The sequence below is a fragment of the Pipistrellus kuhlii genome, unplaced genomic scaffold, assembly GCF_014108245.1.
Source record: "Pipistrellus kuhlii isolate mPipKuh1 unplaced genomic scaffold, mPipKuh1.p scaffold_m20_p_2, whole genome shotgun sequence".
Taxonomy (NCBI): Eukaryota; Metazoa; Chordata; class Mammalia; order Chiroptera; family Vespertilionidae; genus Pipistrellus; species Pipistrellus kuhlii.
In genome coordinates this window covers 176201243-176221589 of record NW_023425515.1, presented here as the reverse complement: position 1 = coordinate 176221589, position 20347 = coordinate 176201243, and the positions used below count along the sequence as shown (strand labels likewise).

General features: G+C 44.1%; 2 protein-coding genes across 12 annotated transcripts in view; one reads left to right on the top strand and one right to left on the bottom strand.

Annotated features, from left to right (window-relative positions):
- HPCA (hippocalcin) overlaps positions 1–20347 on the top strand; it is a 226769-nt gene that overhangs the window by 14192 nt on the left and 192230 nt on the right. The gene's annotated exons all lie outside the window — the stretch shown is intronic.
- Positions 349–20347, bottom strand: part of RNF19B (ring finger protein 19B) — a 37402-nt gene continuing 17403 nt past the window's right edge. For 2 of the 11 annotated variants that reach the window (XM_036448680.2, XM_036448683.2), the window contains exons 6-9: positions 19957–20097; positions 18701–18908; positions 15917–16048; positions 14073–14887 (exon numbers count right to left, since the gene is read on the bottom strand). In XM_036448680.2, the coding sequence (XP_036304573.1) occupies positions 14428–14887; positions 15917–16048; positions 18701–18908; positions 19957–20097 (941 nt within the window). In that variant the 3' untranslated portion in view covers positions 14073–14427. Of the gene's footprint in view, positions 894–10218; positions 12437–12877; positions 13097–14072; positions 14938–15869; positions 16049–18700; positions 18909–19956; positions 20098–20347 lie in introns of those variants that run through there. The other 9 variants (XR_006742222.1, XM_036448682.2, XM_036448681.2 and 6 more) reach the window with 9 other exon arrangements.

Genomic DNA, 20347 nt, shown 5'->3' with positions numbered 1-20347 from the left:
AATGAGAGATTCTGGATGGTGTGAATGGGGGCGTTGGTTATTGTTTGTATTTTTTATACCTTTTACATTTCTTAAAAAAAAAAAAAAAAAAAAAAAGCTCAGCTGAAACCGGTTTGGCTCAGTGGATAGAGCGTCAGCCTGCGGACTGAAAGGTCCCAGGTTCGATTCCGGTCAGGGGCATGTACCTTGGTTGCAGGCGCATCCCCAGTTAGGGGGTGTGCAGGAGGCAGCTGGTTGATGTTTCTCTCTCAACGATGTTTCTAGCTCTCTGTCCCTCTCCATTCCTCTCTGTAAAAAAAAAAAAAAAAAAAAAAAAAAAAAAAAAAAAAATCAATAAAATATATTAAAAAAAAGTTCATTGTAGAAAATTTGAGGGGCCAACAGGAAAGTATAAAGAAGAAATCAGAACTACCCACAATCCTCTCTGCCCTCACAGAAAACCACCATCCACATTTGGAAGGTTTCCCCATGTGTGTCTATCATTTGTTCTTGAGACGCCTGCCCCCTGGCTTTGCTCTGCCAGTCCTTCTCAGCACCTCCCTGTCACCCACCTCCGCCCATCAGACTGGGGTTTCCAGATTTCCGTCCGGCAGTCTGTGCTCAGGTCCTGCTCATCATGTGAACGAGCCTCCTCAGGGACCTTCATCATGACCCCAGCCACCTCTCTGGGCCACGCCTTGAACACCCCCTCTGACATCCCAACCTCAAACATCCCTCAAGGCACAGCATGCCCACCTCCTGGCCACAGGCCCACTCTCTCTTCTGCTGTTAGGCCCCTGCTGACCTCTTCACCACCAAACCTACACCCCAAGGTTGAGCGCCTGAAGGCCAGCTCAGCTGTTCAGGTGAGAGGTGAAAAGTGTAGGGGACTTGGCCTTGGGCCAGGATAGCAGCTATGGAGATGGAGAGCAGAGGGGAGATTTGAAGGATGTGATTCTAATGCACATGGAAATTTGGGGAAAAAAGCACTATTTTAAACCCATATACCCCCTTACCTTATTCTCCCAGTCACTCCTCCAGCCCCACATGGACACTACTCCCTGCCACATCCTCTTTCTGCTACGTCCTTCCCATTGGCTACAAACAGGCCCAAGTCTCTTCATCTGACAAACACACACCCTCCCTCAACTGCCTTTGCATTTTTAGTTACTTCCTTTGCATTCCCTTTCCAGTCGCTTCCAAACTTCCAGAGTGGATTATCTTACCTGCCGTCTCCATCCTCTCCACTCCCACCTCCTCCTCAGCCCACAGCAGTGCGGTCCAGCCCTTGTCTAGGTCACCAGGACATCAGTCCCCTGAATCCAATGGGAGCACCTCTTTCCTGGCTCCCTCCCACCTCTCTGGTTGTTCCTTCCCAGTCTCCTCTGGGGGCTTTTGTCATTAGCGAGGCCTTTAAACATTGGTATTCCTATTTCTGCTTCCTTTCTTTTTTGCCTTGGCTGGTTCATGCACTGTTGTGGTTCCCTTTTAATATGATGATTGTCAAATCACTGTCCCCCAACTAGACAGCTCCCCTGAGCTGAATCAGACTCCAGGATCCAATTATCTTATCTCTCCACCTGTGTGTCCTCAGTCACCTCAAGCTCCACATGGACTAATTGATGGCTTCATCTTTTCTCCTAAACGGCTGCTCCTGTATTTTCTGTCCCAGCTGGTGGCATCATGATGAACTCAAGCCAAAACCTGGGACCCGTTCTTGGCCCTTCTGTCTCTTTCTGTATCAAGTCACCGATCAAGCCCTGCGGATTTACGTCATAAGTGTTTCTATAACACGTGCTTCTTCTTTGGCCCTGCTGTTACTGCCCTTGCCCTTGTTCATGGACCATCTCTTGCCCCGAAATTGTTTTTTATTTTTTTATTTACACAACTAAGTAATCCTCCTAAAGTATAAATCAGATCACATTACTCCCTACTTAACATCAAAAGTAACACAAAAGATGCTAAAACCGGTTTGGCTCAGTGGATAGAGCGTAGGCCTGCGGACTGAAGGGTCCCAGGTTCGATTCCGGTCAAGGACATGTGCATTGGTTGCAGGTACATCCCCAGTGGGGGGTGTGCAGGAGGCAGCTGGTCCATGTTTCTCTCTCATCCATGATTCTATTGTACCTCTCTATCCATCTCCATCCTCTCTGTAAAAAAATCAATAAAAAACATTTTTTTAAAAAGTAATACAAAATAAATTAAAGAAGACAAATAAATGGAAAGGTATCGGGGGTTCTTGGATTCTAACGTTTAATGTTGTTAGGATGACAATTTTCCCCAAACTGATCTACAAATTGAATGCAAACCCTATCAAATGCCTGGTTTTAAAAATAGAAATTCACAAGTTGATCCTAGTATCATATGGAAATGCAAAAGATCCAGGGTAGCCAAAATAACCATAAAAGGAAACAAACAATCACACTTCCCCGTTTCAAAATGTATTACAGATCTACAGTGATCAGTACAATGTGGAACTGGCATAAGAATAGACATCCAGATGAGAGGAACGAAACTGAGAGTCCAAAAATAAAGAAACCAGAAATAAAAATACACACATGATCAGCTGATTTTTGACAAGGGTACCGAGATGATTTAAGGGAGAAAAATAGTTATCAACAAATGTTGCTGGGACAACTGGGTATCCAGTTGCAAAAGAATGAGATTGGACCCTGGCTGGTGATCTCAGTAGTTAGAGCATCGGCCTGAGCACTGAGGGTCGTAGGTTCAGTTCTGGCCAAGGGCACATACCTGGGTTGCAGGTTCAATCCCTGGTCCCAGTTGGGGTATGTATGAGAGGCAATCAATCAATGTGTCTTTCACATTAATGTTTCTCTCTCTCTTTCTCTCTCTTCCCTCCTCTACCCTGCCCTTCCTCTCTTCTACTCTCTCTAAAAATCAGTGGGAAAAGTATCTTCAGTTGAGGATTAACAACAACTACAACAACAAAGAATGAAGTTGGACCCCTACCTCATACCAAATACAAAATGTAAGAACTAAACTATAAAACTCTTAGGAGAAAACATAGGCATAAACCCTTGTGACCTTGGATTAAGCAATGTTTTCTTTTTTATTGATTTTTTTTTTTAACAGAGAGGAAGGAGAGGGATAGAGAGCTAGAAACATAGATGAGAGAGAAACATCGACCAGGTGCCTCCTGCACACCCCACCAGGGATGTGCCCGCAACCAATGTACATACCCTTGACCGGAATCGAACCTGGGACCTTTCCTCAGACCAACACTCTATCCACTGAGCCAAACCAGTTTTGGCAAGCAATGCTTTCTTAAGTATGACACCAAAAGCACAAACAATCACAGATAAATCTGACTTCATCAAAATGAAAAGCTTTTGTGCTTCAAAAGACATAAGACGAACATGAAGAACAGAGGCCCTAAGTGTCTCATATATAGCTCACCACTCAGTCTTCAGCGCCGGGAACAGTCACATGGCAGGTGCTAACTGATGAATAGAGCATTCAATCGTGGTCCTCAAACTATGGTCTGGGAACCCAGGAGGGTCTTCAAAGACCTTTTCAGAGGATCTGTGAGGTCAAACTTATTTTCTTTATCTACTTTGATGTTCTTTTGCTTTTTTGATGGTGGAAAGGCAATGGTGAGTAAAACCGCTGGCCCCATAGCGCAAAGGGAGGCAGCAGCTCCGGGCTATACATGCAGTCATTGTATTGTCACTGCCATGGGCACACAGTACGAGAAATAAATACGCCAGTTTCACTTGAGAATGACGTGATGAAACAGTAAAAATCACTAACTCAGTTACATTTCTACCCCTGAGGATACCTCTTTTCAATATTTTGACAGAACAGAAGCGTTCTGCTGGCTGCCTAAGTACCATGGTGTCCCCAGGAGAGCACCTGTGCCATTGTTTGAGTTGCAAGCTGAACTAGCTGCTTCTTTTCATGAACACCACTTCTCCTGATTGAAAGACACACTAAGTTTATGCAAATGTGGGTTTTTGAAGACATTTTCTCCAAAATGAAGGAAGTGAGCCTGTCAATTCAAGGGGAAATATTGAAAATATTTGCTGCTAATGATAAAATTTGAGGTTTTGAATGAAAAAAAGACTTTTGGAAAATTCAACATTTGGAAGATATGTACCACTCAGTGAACCAATGTTTTCCAAGCAACCAATACATGATGTTACAAAATCATGAATGAATATTGGATGCATTCAAAGTCAAAATAGCCTGACCAGTGTGGCTCAGTGGTTGAGCATCCACCTATGTGCCAGGAGGTCACGGTTTGAATCCAGGTCAGGGCACATGCCTGGGCTGTGGGCTTGTCCCCAGTGGGGGATGTGTGGGAGGTGGCAGATCAATGATTCTCTCTCACCATCCCTCTTTGAAATGAGAAAAAATAAATAAATAAATATATATATATATATATATATATATATATATATATATATATATATATATATAGTGCAAGATAGACCAATGTATTTTAATTTAATGAAAAATTGATTGATATGGTTTCAGGTTCCCTACTGAAACCAAATTTTACAAAAGTATCATTTGTCAAGTTTTAGTATAGTATCAAAGAGGAATATCCACAATTATCTGCAAAGGCTTTTAAAATACTCCTCCTTTTTTCAACTACATATTTGTGTGAAGCTGAATTTTCTTCATATACTGCAACCAAAACAACGTATCTCAACAGATTAAATAAAGAAGCGGATGGGAATCTAGATGCCTTTTATAAAGCTAGACATTAGAGCAATTTGCAAAAAACCTCAAAACAACGTCATTCTTCTCCCTATGCTTTGGGAAATGTAGTTATTTTCTCATTGAAAAGGGTATTATTTATGTTAACATTAATAGGTTTATTTTAAATAAAAATGAGAAATGCTCCCAATATTGTAAGTATTGATTATATAACTGACATAAACAAAACATCTTTCAGATTTTCAATTTTTCAGAGTGTAAAGAGGTCCTGGGACCAAAAAAGTTGGCGAACACTGCTACAGATCTATAATAAAATTAGTCAGGAGGGAAAAACAAGATAATTATAAAGAAGCATCTCCAATTGGGAAAGGAGAGGAGCTGAAGTGGTGCCCATTGGTGCACAGTGCAGGGTGCATCCTCGGGTCAATAACAGCACGGAGTCCTCGCCGAGGGAGAGTGAGGCCAGTCTGGCCGCGCTGCCATGGGAAGGGCCTCCTCTTGTGACTTGGTGTCCGCTCAGAAGGATGAGCAGGATTTCCTGTGGGGATTGTTTGGAGCCAAGACATTACCTTAGGGGTTGATCCATCCCAGGCTCCCAGGTGCCAGGCTTCTCTGGCAAACGCAGTCCCATCACAGATGTGTACGTTTTCGGACTATTCACATTCGGATAACTCCGTGGGCTGATAATGAAGTCAGAGGAATTGTGAACTAAGGTCCTCAGCTCAGGGCCTCCGCCTTCCCCTCTGCCTGGGAACCATTGTGAACACCAGGCATGCAGGGAGGGCACAGCAGGTGCCTGGCCGCTAGGCTGCACTCAGTGGAAGGCTTTTTGCATTGTAACCATCCTCCTAGTGGGGCAGGGAGGAAGGGCTTGGGGGTGCCTCCCTGCCTTCCTTCTCACTTTAGCTTCCATGTGAGAGATGCTGCCTTGCATGCCTTGACCATCAGGCTCCACCTCAGCTTGGACTGTGGGCTCAGGCAGCCTCTCTTAGCAAAGCTATAGGGGCCAGGCTGCATGATGCCAGTCATGGCTCTCCCCCTGTCTGGCTTTGTGACTTTGTGCAAATTATTTAGCACCTCAGTTCCTCAGAGCACGCTGGGGAATAACCACCGCACCCACTTCTTTGTGTTTTTGTGAATATATTTTTTAAAATATATTTTATTGATTTTGTACAGAGAGGAAGGGAGAGAGATAGAGAGTTAGAAACATCGATGAGAGAGAGTTATGGATCAGCTGCCTCTTGCACACCCCCTACTGGGGATGTGTCCGCAACCAAGGTACATGCCCTTGACCAGAATCGAACCCGGGACCCTTCAGTCCCCAAGCCAACGCTCTATCCATTGAGCCAAACCGGTCTTGGCTGTTTTTGTGAATATTAATGAGTTCATATGTGTAAAGCACTTAGAGCCGGGCACAGGATGAGTGCCTCAGAACGTTGGCTTTTGTTATTCATCATTCTCTCTGCAAACTTTGTCTCTTTGACTCTGAAGTCTTGGGAAAATAACATCACCTACTGACTTATTCCTACCGAGTCCCCAAGTTTCCTCCTGCGTTAGGTAAACAGTCCGGCTTTAGGAGAGCCTGGCTGTGCGGCCACATCCCAGGAAATGCTGACCTCCTGACCTCTGCACCAACCTCAGCGCAGCCAGCGCGCGTGTCAGAGACATCACCAGCAACTCCCCTCACAGGACTTCTTCATTACAGGGGCAGAACCTAAGGACAGGGGCTCTGGTGGTGGGGAGGGCTTTGTTGGATTAGGGCAAGGTCAGGTGCATCAGGCACGGTTAGCTCCCGGCATTAAAACCATGTCGTGTGGTGTTCACACGGTGTCTCAGTCTCTTGTCCTCTCTCCATGTCTCAGCTTGGGCCACCCCAACCCCCGTCTTGGTGTCACTATCAGGCAGTCTGTCCACGTAGAGGAAGTTCTGTGCATACGTCTTCCCAGTGTAGGAACTTCAGGAGAAAGCAGCCTCTACTCCCCTGGGGTTTCAGAAAAGCGCGGGGTGGCTTTCATGTCTCTAGCTCTAGCTGTGTTCCTTAGCCTCGTGACATCCCAGAATGACATCACATGGGCCTCAGAGGATGGGAACTGCACAGCCAGGGAGGCAGGGAAGGGCTGATGCTTACCACCATCTGCTCTGTAGTAGGCATTTTATATCTCCTCATGGTGGGGATGGTCCCCTTTTGGGAAGGACACCGAACCTCATGGTCATCTCCACCTTCCTCCCCTTCCTGTGTCCACTGCCATCCCCTCTGCTGTACTCTTGATCCCTTCCTCTATTGTCTTAGAGGAAAAGCACCCATCACTTCCAGGTTCTTCACGGCCTCCCCCCATGCTGGGGCCCATATTCTGAGTCCAATCAGCTGCAGTGAGGCTGGCAGCTGGCCGCACTGGATCTCCATGGCCCAGATCACAGTGTTTCATGACGACAGTTCAGGTCCGCCAGCTGCGGGAGGAGGCTGAGGGAGTTGCAGGCACTCGGCATCAGAGTGTGTGTGTGTGTGTGTGTGTCTTCTAACTTGTGTCTCAATGTCCTTTCGTTTTACAAAAGAAGGAGTTGGTGGTGCAACCACTATGGAGAACAGTATGGAGTTTCCTCAAAAAACTGAAAATGGAACTCCCATTTGACCCAGTAATCCCACTCCTAGGATTATGTCCCAAGAAACTAGAAACACCAATCAGAAAGAATATATGCACCCCTATGTTCATAGCAGCACAATCTACAATAGCTAGGATTTGAAAACAGCCTAGGTGCCCGTCAGCAGATGATTGGATCAAAAAACTATGGTACATCTACACAATGGAATACTATGCTGCCACAAAAAAGAAGGAATTCTCATTATTTGCAGCAACCTGGATGGAATTGGAGAACATCATGCTGAGTGAAATAAGCCTGTCAATGAAAGAGAAACACCACATGACCTCACTCATTTATGGATAATAAAGAACATTATAAACTGATGAATCAAAAGATAGATATAGAGACAGTAAAGCAACAAGCAGACTGTCAAATTACAGCAGGTAGGGTAGGGAGATCTGGGGGAGATAAGAGATCAACCTATGGACTTGTATACATACATATAAGTACAACCAATGGACACAAAACTCTGGGGAGGGAGGGTATGTATGGGAGGAGGGGGCAATGGTAAGATATGTACACAGATAATTTAATTAAAAAAATAAGGGGGGGAAAAAAAAAAGGAGTTGGACCAGTTAGTCTTCAAAGGTACTTCCACATCTGACTTTCCAGGAATTTACTATTATAGTTCGGCTGCACATCAGCTCTAGCAAAATGACAAGTCATATCCTGGCTCGGAGGTTTCAAGTTGTGCTATTTCTCAGTCAGGGAACAGAAACCACTCTATTTTTAAGCAGGAAAGGACTCAATACAACAAATCAGGTGTTTCTCTCTCAGATGTTGTTTCTCTCCCTTTGATATTTCTACCCCCCTCTCTCCCTCTCCCTTCTTCTCTTTCTAAAAAATTCAATAAAAACATATTTTTAAAAAAGAAATAAAAGATAGTAAGTATAAAAATATATTAATATTTAAAAAATAATAAATAAACCACCTCCTTTTATAAGGAGAGATTAAAATCCTATTAGTCACGCATCCATCTATGGGTTATGTTCATTCGGTTCGGTCACAATTCTAACCTCAACAATCTGCAACCTACAGGCTACATTATCATGTTACCAACAATAACACACCTTACAGCACTAGGGAAAATGTGGAAAGTGGGGAAGAAACAGTTAGTAGCTATAAAACATAGATGCAGTACAGCAAGGAAAACATGAAATACTAATGCAGTCCTCATTTCTCTCTCAAGTTCTCATGAATTATTTATATTCATAACTTTCATTCTCCATTACCCATTCTAAGCTCCTTGTCTGCCAGCCAGTACCTCAGTATCTGGTATGATGACCCAAATCTTTATTCCTAAAGGAATTGAGCCCTTAGTGGTCTAGCCGTTTGGAACTTTTTCTCCTAAACATGGTAGTAGTGCTAGAAGGAGCCCCAGAGGGCCTTTCGGTTCCAGGCACACCTCTTCCCATCCCCCAATGAGCACAGCAACCTGCTTCCCTTGGGAACCAGGATCCAACACTCCACCTCACACAACTGCCCTCCTTTGGGCTATTGGTTCAGAGCCTGAGGAGCCCAAATTGGGCGGAAGACTTCTAGTCGATGGACTTGTTATGTGCCCTGGTGATGTATTTCTCTTGTGGGTGTTGAGAATTGTAAGCCATTTGACTATTCTGTAGGGCCAGCTGCTTTAGTCTGATTCCGTGGGTCTTAGCCCATCGCCTCCCTGGATGAGAGGCATGTTGTATGGAACACCGCATGATGAACAAGGCACCAGGAAGTTTGTAGATAATCATAAGGCTGATGATTATAATAAGTGAAATGGATATTAGTTAATACATACAGAACTTACTACAGACCAGGCACTATTATATGTATTTATTTAATTCCCATAATCTCAAATGAAGAAACTAAAATAGAGGTTAATTTTCCCAAGATCCGAAGATACTTAAAACAGTGGGGTTAGAATTCCTGCCCAGGCATTCTGGTTCTGGAGTCTATCCTCTGAGCCACTATGCTTCTCAACAGATAACCACATTTAGAATAGGAGGGTGGGGGAAATGCCTGGTTTTATAATAATTGGGATTTTTCTCAGTTTAAAACTTCTTTGTGAATATTTTAGGCTTGGCATGCATGGAAACAATCCATATCTTGAGTGAATGCCTTTTCAGAGAGGAGAAACCGCTGTTTCCTTTGTGATGGAAGGGATCCGATAATATAATCTGACTGCTGCTGAGTGCCCAGCCGGTCCCCTCAGAGCATGGAGCAGGGCTCAGTAGTGAGAGAATAGCCATTGTCAGAAATAGCATGGCTTCACTCCAAAATCATAAGGCTCAGTGACTCTGATGGAAGTTTGCCACAGTGTGTACCTTGTATCCTTATTTGCCAAGGGACTTTGCACCCCACTGGATCTGCTAGGTCATAAAACCAAACGGCTTGCCTTGCAGCCTGTACTCACTGCTGGCCATTCTCTTTTCGGGGGCCCATCAAAGCTGGTGGCCTTATGGATTACTTGATAAACAGGTCAGTGCGGCACAACCAAATGTGGTATGTGAACTCTAAAATCAAAAGTGATCCATCATTGCCAAAACCGGTTTGGCTCAGTGGATAGAGCGTCGGTCTGTGGACTGAAAGGTCCCAGGTTTGATTCTGGTCAAGGGCATGTACCTTGGTTGCAGGCACATCCCCAGTGGGGGGTGTGCAGGAGGCAGCTGGTAGATCTCTTTCTCATCGATGTTTCTGACTCTCTGTCCCTCTCTCTTCCTCTCTGTAAAAAAAAAAAAAAAAAAAAAAAAAAAAGCGATCCGTCGAATGCTGAGTTTTTCTTAGTGGGGGGTGGGGGGTGTATTAAATACAGTGCAACAGCTCATCCTTCACTTTAGGTTACCTGCCACGTTCTGGACTCCTCTGGACCCCTAGAAACTCCAGAGTTGTAAGTTTCTACAGGATTATTGCCTATCCTCTAACACACACTTTTTAAAACAAGGCATTTACATACCTGCCACTTCTTATTAGATCCAAAAACATGTCGAGTGATGTCCTGCTGCGAAATGTGAGATGATTAAAGTGCCTGCAAATGAGATTTCAACAGAGCCGGTGAGCTGACATAAGCCAGATGTACAACAGCAGGACGGACTGCTGCCCGACAGGTGGAAGTGACCTGCGTTTCATGTTTTCTGTGCGTTGGGGGAGAGAGGAAGAGCATATTCCAGGTCAATAGTTGCATGGCTGCAGGTGCCAGCGACGTGCTGGTTTGCTTTATAAAGAGGAATCTGAAAGAACAGCTACAAGCATGTCCTGTACAGGGCAAATGACTGAAATGTGAACAGATAGGGGTCACCATTCCTGAATTTCTCAGTCTCCGATGGCGGTGGTAACATCTCCTATTCCCTCAGGGAGGCACAGTGGCATTGGGCTTATGATTATGGTGGGGAAGAACAGCTCTGGAGACTTTCTTGGTTCTTACACAGCGTTCACACCAGGTGTCAGTCTGAAGGTTCTGCCAGTGGCCAAGTATGTCTAGTACCACTGTACGTACAAGAACTGGGCAATAATAATGGGATGGATATGTGCAACAGACCAGGCCAAAATTCCTTTTAAATTCCTTGGGTGGCTCAGTGGTTGAATGTCGACCTATGAACCAGTTCAGGGTCAGAGCACATGACCAGGTTGCAGGCTTGATCTCCAGTATGGGGCATGTAGTAGGCAGCTGATCAATGATTCTCTCTCATCATTGATGTTTCTCTCTCTCCTTCTCCTTTTCTCTGAAATCAATATACTTTAAAAAATAAATTACTTGACCCTCATATATTAGTTTGCTGGGTATGCTGTAATAAAGCACCACAGATTGGGTGGCTTAAACACTATTTTATTTTTTCACAGTTCTGTAGGTTAAAAGTCCAAGGTTAAGGTGTCTGCAGGGTTGGTTCCTTCTGAGCACTATATAGGAGAATCTGTTCCATGCCTCTCTTCTAGCTTCTGGATGTTTCGCTGGCCATCTTTGGCACCCCTTGGCTTCTGCCGAATCATCCTGATCTCTGCCTTCATCTTCACATGGTGTTCTCTCTGTGTTTCTGTGTCCAAATCTCCTTTTTTTATATGGCACCAATCATATTGGATTAGGGGCCCATCCTACTCCAGTATGACCTCATCTTAATTACACCTGCAACAACCCTATTTCCAACTAAGGTTATATTCTTAGTTGGGGTTAGGACTCCAACATATTTTGGGGGACACGATTCAAGCTATTAATACCCCATAAGCCTCTATTCTAACTAGACCACAGAGACCATTTAGGTCCCAAAAAGTACATTAGAAAGAGGTTGGAATAAATAAGTATCCATTTCCCAAATCCAGTTTCTTTCCATTGGCCAAAGTATGACTTGTGACCAGATATGCCCTTTCAGGGTTAGCCCCTTTGAAATTTGACCACAAGAGCCCATCTGTCTGGCTTCAAAGATTATCTCTTCCGGGCCTGAGAGGAACCTAACATCTCCTTGTCATCAGAGTTGTTTTGCTAATCTACACATCTTGTTCCCAGACACCTCTTCAACCTAGTCTACTACTCTCCTCCTTGGTCCACTTTGTTCCAGCCATACAGGCCTGTATGCTGTGTGTGTGTGTGTGTGTGTAAGCAGACTAAGGATGCGCTACCAAAGGGCCTTTGTACTTTATTCCTCATGCTTGGTATCACATGGTTCTCACTCCACTCAGGACTCTGATAAAATGTTACCTTGTTGAAGAGGCCCTATACTATCCTCTAAATAATTAGATGGCTAGCACCACCACCTGCAACTCTCTCCACCTTCCCTGCTCTGTTTTCTTCAGTGCACTTACCCTCCTCCAGAGTATGCACCTGATCACCTTTCCCACTCTGATGTTGGTTCCATGGGGACAGACTTTTGTTTTTCTCATTAATGCACAGTATACCTGAAACATAGTAGGTATGAATGAAAGCTCTACTTAAAACATTCCCTACGTTCTAAACTGACCCACTTTTAGGTCCCGGTTGGGAAGCTCAGTTGGTTAGGGCATCATCCTGGTATGCCAAAGTTGTGGGTTTGGTCCCTGGTCAGGGCAACAACAAGCCAATATTTGTCTCTCTCCCTCCCTCAAGTCATTAAAAATAAATAACTGGACCAACAACTCCTGGTCTCCCAGTGGTGGTGAAAGGTCTTTCATCTGCTAATGCCTAGAAGACACAACATGAGTATTGCGAAGGATTAGAATAAATTTAGTTTTCCGTGACCTCTGGTCTAGAGCTTTGGGCTTGTCTTAGAAGACACTCATAATCTCCCTTTCCTTATTTCTTATTCCTGCAGGAGGAAAAAGCGTGGGCTCTTACCAAAAGCATTTTCAGTCTTAATCTTTACAACCATCTCAATTTTTACAACCCCATAATTAAAATCATTATTGCCATTTCCGCAAAGTGAAAACAGACTCAGAGTAAGTTGCAAAAGTCTCACAGCAATAAGAAGTGGGATCCAGGTAAGATTACAGGTTTGGCTGCAAACTCTTGCCCCTCCAACAGACTTCCTTGATTTTTATCCAAGTTAATTGCTCTCCTGAGGCTTCAAGAGAATTGCAAGTGGAGAGTTAATAATTTGCATTTCAGATTGTCTGCCTTTTTCCCCCCAACAGGCTTCCTTTTTCACCACATGGACATCCTGTAGGGTGCCTTTTTCCAAAGCCCCAAAGTCCACGGACAGCATTTCCAGTTCCAGGTGCAGAGAAATGTGTTAAGTCTGGCTGCAATGCCCAAGAGAAAAGAATCTTCCAGGTTGGCTGTTGTCCAGACTCATCATCCTCATTGTAGAAAAACACAGGCCAGGAAGACAAAGAGCAGGTGCATCTGTGAAAGGAAACAGAAAGCTATCTGGTCCTCAGAGAAAGGATATCTGCAATTCTTCCTCTGGGCCCAGGGCTAAGGTGCTAGAGGAGTTTGGCACTGGAAGTTTCTTAAATACTGTCTGAGCCGGAGAAATTAAGGGCAAGAAATCTCCGTCATCTCACACAATCACAAAGTAAGTTACTGCCAAATTTGGAATCTTACGTCACATCTCATGAATCTTTAACTTCCTCTGCTATACTTGTGCATGAGTGTTCATTTCTTAGACCATTATTCTAGACAGCGCCAAAATCTGAAGTAGTACCAATTTAGCTCAATTCTGACAAATTTATAAGATCAGATAAAATGAAGTATGTTGAAATTTTGATGGCATTTCTTCTCTGTCCTTTCACGACAAATTTTAGTCAGATTCCTTAGCCCCTCTTAAACTAACTTTATAAAACTCGAGAAAGCTTTTGGAACAAGGAATGTGTACCATACAGTTTAACACACACCCAGGTTATTGCTTAGTGATTAGATTATGCAGAATCTACATTACTTCCTTCAATAAGAATACTGTTTCCCAATTTATAATCCTACAATATTCACTGGGATCGCTCTAAAGAGCCACTGAATTGCCATTCCATCCTGCCCTCATTCTGGAAACACATTTCTAGTAGTGACTACAATACAGAAAAGGGTAAATAAAATTTTAACAGGAAAACTGCACAGCTGCCTCTAGAGGGCAAACGAGGTTCATTTTAATCTACAGCTTCTCTATTTGGCTGACTCAGCTAATGCTTCCGTCTGACCACACAGTCCAAAAGAAGCCTGGCTGGCTTGGAATCCCTAGTTATAGACGCCTCCACTGCAGTCTGCTTAGAATACAATCCCTTTTTCCTGATATTAGAAACAGTCAGATCTAGACTGTTAAAGAAGTAGTGGTCTGTTTCAAACCCTTGGCTCTGTAGGGCTACCCAAGCCAAGGAACGAGATGAGCTGAATTATAACAGAAATCTTTATTAAAACGTGTCCTTCAGTAATGTTAGCATACATACAATATACACACATACATCTGTACACTCTTTGACACACCTCACGGATTGCCACCATTAGTTTAACCAATAAATTAAAACTTAAAAAAGGGGGAGGGTGGGCTGTGGGACTAAGGGCAAAATTTCCCATGTTTTATCTGTAAGAAACTGCAAATTTCTCAGAATTTCCCTGGGTAAAACCTGTGACCAGAGAATCCTTTAAATAAAATACACAAATCTCCATCCCCACCCCCCCAAAAAAATTCCAAAAGATGCAGTTACAACAAGTGTGCTTCTCGGAACAGGAGCATTCATTCCACTTCATACTCTGGCTTCTGCACCTTCTGGCTTCAGCGCAGTCTTCCCCTCTGCTGGGGCAGAGAGGCTCCTATGGGCACTTGGGCTCGGCGCACCTTGGGCTCTGGGAGTCGAGGGGCAGGCTGCAGTGTGCGAGCGAGGAGAGCCGCACTCATCTGAAGTGAGATCTGGCACATCATCTGACTGCGTATCTGAGCTCTCCAGGTCACTGCGGATGCTCTCGGGCTGGGCCAGGCTGATGTCCCAAGGTTTGCTGGCCAGGCAGTCTTTCTGTTCACAGCTTTGGTGTTTGCAGGGGAGATCCTCTTCATTGCTGCCACTGCTGCCAGCACCACTTTCTTCCTCATTCTCTGCCATCTGAGCGTGAACATGGAGCGAGTCCTCTGTGCTGCTTCCACTCACCAGCGGATAGTGGCTTGGTTTGGCTTCAATGTCCACTTGTATTTCCATATTGTTGCATTCTCTGTAAAAACAAAACCCGCTATGCTGAGTCATGCATGGGTCATGATATAGCTGGTGGTAAAAGCCGTTTATGGGTTCAGGATTAGGAAGGCCAAAAACATAGGTAAATAGACCAGAGCTCACATTTAGCAAAAATAAAAATTTAACCTAACACTCAAGATGAACAACAATTAGATCCTTTTTGTTGATTTAAAACACACAAACGTATACCTCTGCCAATTCCTTAAAAAAAATTTTTTGTTATCATCCAGTTTTCTTTTTTCTTATTGATTTTAGAGAGGAGTGAGGAATGGAGAGAGAGGAGAGAGAGACATCAACTTGAGAGAGAAACACTGATTGGTTGCCTCCTGTACACACCCCAACCAGTGATCAGACCACAACCTAGGTATGTGCCCTGACCAGAAATCGAACCCATGGCCTTCCAGCGCATGGGACAACGCTCCAACCAACCGAGCCATATACCTGCCAGGGATCTGCCGATTTTTTTTAAATGAAAAAAGTACTTCTAAAATTTAACTAAATGTCAGAGCCTCACACTATCTTACTCAAATATGAAAGTGAAAGAAGAAGCATAGCTTTTTACTACTGCGCCACAATTAGAAGAAGCCAGAAAGTCCCCAGAAGGGAGTGCTGCAACCATACCAAACCAGATACACTAGCTTCTCAAAAATAGAGAAATAGGCCACAGGAGCCACAGCTAGCCAAGGGCAACATGAGAGCAGAAGCCATAGACTACAAACATCAACGAACACCAACCTAACACTTAAAGTTCCACGTGAATAGTTAATACTGTTGCAAAGGCTAGGAGAAGGGTGGGAAAAAGAAAGGAAAAAAACCTCTAAAAATTAAGTGCTAACAAAAAGAATCAATCAAGAGCTGCCAAGAACTTGCTCAATGAAGTCACCAGGTACACAAGCTATACCTCCCACTAGATGGTGCACACAGCTCTAACATAAGGCATTGAGCTCCTAAAGGCCTAGCACCTAACCACAAAATGCAATCTCTCTTGGGCATCTGCCTGGTCACATACCTGTCCTGTGGGTTGTAGGAACTGATTATGGAACCGGCCATAGCACGAGTACTTGCGTTGTCACTAATTGCACCAAGACTGGCTGTGTCTTTGGGGAAAATTTCCTTTTGGACATCGGCTTGGACTTCTAACCTGTGTAAAGAGGGGACGTTCACGTTAATATGAGACCTGGGTATTCCAAGACAATCTGCTTCCTGGCACCCAGCTCTTCCATTATTCTCTTGCAAACTGAATTGATCTGATCTCCTCCAACTGTCAAACAGCTCAAGATAGATGCCCACACATTTTTTCTCTTAACTATCTATTGTAGTCGTCCCCTCCTTTCTGTCCCCACTGCTATTGCTTAACTTCAGGCCTTCAATATCTCCTAGATAACTGAAAGTGGGCACCCTCTGCGGTAGCCCTAAGTCCACACTAAAGTACTTCCAGATCAGTGCCAATGTGGACACAGGTCTGATCACTAGAGCAAGTCCTCTTTTGGCTCCCTATCGACAACAGGCATTTAAGGTCTTCCTGATCTGTGTCCAAGCTCTCTCTGACTCCTCTCTCATCACAGGTCTCAAGTCATAATCACTCGGGATTTATTTTCCTTACACACCTATATACATTTAAAATTTTAATTCAGAGAAGAGAGAGGGAGAGACTGATAGAAATATCAATGGTAAGAGAGAATCATTGTTTGGCTGCCTTCTGCACACCACACACTGGTGACTGAGCCTGCAATCTAGGCATGTGCCCTGACTGGGAATCGAACCCTAACCTCCTGGTTCATAGGTCAACATTCTACCACTAAGCCACACTGGCTGGGTCCCTACACACACTTTATACCTCCATGACTTTTCACTCTGGAAAGTTCCTTTCTCAAGATGACAAACTCATACTCAGTCCTTAACAAACAAAGTACCATCTTCTCTCACTTTCCCAGTCACTTCCTGTTAAGTGCTCCTACCTACCTATTTATTAATCAATTTACACATCTCTCTCCCAGTCATCTGAGAGCTCCAAAAAGGAAAGACTGCACTCATTCACTTTACCCTCCATGTGTTACACATAGTAGGAACTCAAACATTTAGCAAATTACCCCCCACGCTATGAAACTGAAGGACATAGAAGAGCCAATCTCCTACAAGAGCAGCAAACTTTGCCAATGGTGTCTCGTGGCTAAGAACTCATACCTATTTCCTTTCTTGGCTCCAATACCGTCCTGTTGTACTCTTAAGTATTTCCTCATAATGGGTTTCACTCAAACCCAACTGACTCATTCACTTCCTATAGAAAGCTTTCACAGAACTGGAACAGCTGGACTGGCTAAGCTGCAGTTTCAGCAAGTCAGTCTCCAATTATGTCTGTCTGCTTATTTATAGGGGTGTTGGTTTTAAGAAAGTATAGCAGTGAATTCTCCAGAATGTGGGGGCGGGATGCCCTAACAAAGAGACGCAGAGTCATGAGACGCAGGACGGCAGCAGCAGCCTGCATCTGCACCTTCACACAGCCTTCAGCCCGCCGCCTGCACCTTCCTCGTGCTGCTCGGCTTCAGACGCCCCAACACCCACAGCCCAGGCAGTGAGCCGTGCTATGGAAAAGCCCGAGCTCTGCTGGAAGAGGCCTCCCACAAAGACCATCTATCTAGGTGGTTCTCAGGGGCTCATTCGTGCAAGGACTATGATAGAAGGCAACCTTCTCCCCTACCCCCCCCACCCCCCCGCACTCCCACCCCTCCCAGGCCTTTTCAAAATACAGACCCCTAATTCCCACTCCAGGAGACTCTAATTTACTAATACTGGGATAGGGCCCTGAAATCTATTTTTACAGGCTCCCAGGTGACTGACAAGCTCTCAGGTGTGGGATCCAGTCCATCTGCCATCTGTTGCTTAACTCCTAATAGCCAAAATGTCATCTGGTCTGGCTTTAAACACTTTCAAGGCTAGGTAGCTAAGTATTTACTAAGGTAATCTATTCCTTCTTTGGACTCTTATAGAGATGTTCCCTATATTCTCTATACTGAAACAAAGTCGGTTTTCCTCTAGCCATGTCATCTTAATCTACCTCTTGGCATGAGTCGGAAGTTTAATTCTTTTTTTCCAGCTCAAGGCCCTTCAGATATCTGAAGGTAACCATCTCCCCTGCCTCCCTAACTTATTTTGCCTCGCCCCACCCCCTTCTAGGCCTCCCTAGGCCTCTGTCTCCAGTGCACTCAACTAATTGCTTCTCAAGTAACAGCTGTTAAGTTCCTCTAAATATGCTTTCATTAGTCTGGCTGGTGAAATAACCAAGCAAGTCGCCACATTTTTTAGTCATAAAGTTTTACATATTCTCAACACAAGTTCACAGAATTAATTCTCTTTATCTACCAAATGGGAATAGGAAGGTAACAAAGAGGTCAGGACCAATAAGCCAACAAGATACAGCATAAATGCTGCTCAACTGAAGGCCAGTGACAATACTGTTCAGCCTAACGGAGAACAAAGTCTTGGAAATTCTACAAAAAATGCATGCTTTCCCTTTATGAAGCAGGCAGCCTAATATAGTAGAGGGAGGATCTATCTATTATTCTTTACATGGAATAAGTGGAAAGAACACTGAACTTTTTATAAATCACTTAACCTTTCTGAGTCTGTTTTCCAATTGTAAAAAAAAACCCCAAACAAACAAACAAAAAAACCCCACTGATGATTAAATCAAATTCAGATGATTCACAGGACATGCCTGGCATAGGAAAATGGCTCATACAGGTAATGCTGTGTTGTAATTCCAACTGGCTGTCAGAAATTACCTATTGCTTACCTGCTGTATTTTCCCTTGCCAGTGGAAAGGATGCCACCACTCAGAGTTCCCCCGGAGAGTGCTGCAAAGCTGGCCGTCTCGCTGTACGGGCCCTGCATAACACTGAGTCCATCTGTAGGGCTGCCACTGGTGCTCAAGACACTGGTCAGACCTTCAATGCTACTTTCTCCAATGCTGGGGTTCTTAAGGGCTCGCCAGGCATCTGCCACTGGGAATGGAAACCAAGATCGCAATTCAAGATAGCACAGCATCAACAGTCTGCAATGACTCTTCAGGCTAGAAAATATTCACATAGAAAAATACTTATCTATTCAGTTAATGAGCAGCTACTATGTGCAGCCACCAAACACCAGGGCTTTTACTACATATCCTATATAATAAAAGGCTAATACGCAAATTGTCCCCTCAACTGGGAGTTCCACCAGGAGTTCTATCAGGAGGTGGGGCCAGCTGCCAACCACAGAGGCCCCTCCCCACAGCCGGCCCCACCCCCAATCAGCGTGGGCTGCTGGACCCCACCTGTGCACAAATTCATGCACTGGGCCTCTTGTTTGTATATAATCTCTCCAATAACTAGGCACTAATAGCCCCAATTTTAGGGGAACAAAAGCTTAGAACTAAATAACTTGTCCACATCATGGCTAGTCACACAAAACAAAAATTCTGCTTCCAAGTCCATAGATGCCAGCTAATCAAACATGAAGATTTCATAATACATTTTAGGTCATGTGCTGATTCTAGTAGGAAGCTTGAAAAACCTGTGAGGAACTCCGTGATAAAGTGGAAACATTAAAGTAGAAGTCAGAAGACTTGCTCTGATCCCAGCTCTGAAGAAGCTCTTAAACCCATTTAATAGATGTTGAGACACAAGCTTAAAGGAGGTCCCATTAAATGGGGAATAAGAGCCCCCACCCTTTCTTCTTAGAAAGTTGTAAGAAACCAAGTGAGATAATAACTGTGTAAGTTCCCCTGAAAATTATAAAGTACTGTGAAGACTTAAGACTTTTTTATAATCACTACTATTACCAGGGTACTTGGAATCCTACAAGTTTGTACCTGCCACACAGAAGCAAGTACCAGAGGAATTAACCTAATAACTCTGGAACAAAGAAATGAAAAGCTAAAAATACTTTACCCCCTACAAAGCTCTTTATCTGAAGTAATCCAATAGCAATCTCTCTGTAAATGTGCTGAATTTTACTGATTTTTATCTTGTGTTCCATAAATTCCAAAGAGAATGAAAATCCTCCTTTTACCTGTGATTGGGCCATCATCTTCATCAAACTCAATTTTCACTCCCTTTCCATTCGCTGTGCTAACTCCACAACCACCTCCACGACAGAGAGAAATGGGCACAACCCCATAGACGTAAGCCAGCATAATGGGGACACCAATACCTGGAGGAAGATAAGGAAACATGTCAGCAGGCCATCAGGTTGCAACTGTCCTAAATTCTCCTTCCCAGCCTGAGCACAGACAAACCACTTTAGAAAGGGCCAAGGAAAGGCACAAAGAAGATGGCTGTCCAAAGAGGCTGACTGGTCCTAACAGAATGACAACTGGCCAGAATCAGAAAGGCTTAGATTAAAATCTTGGCTACAACTTACTTTCCCAGAGCTGTCAACGATCAAAAGGGGATGTACGTAC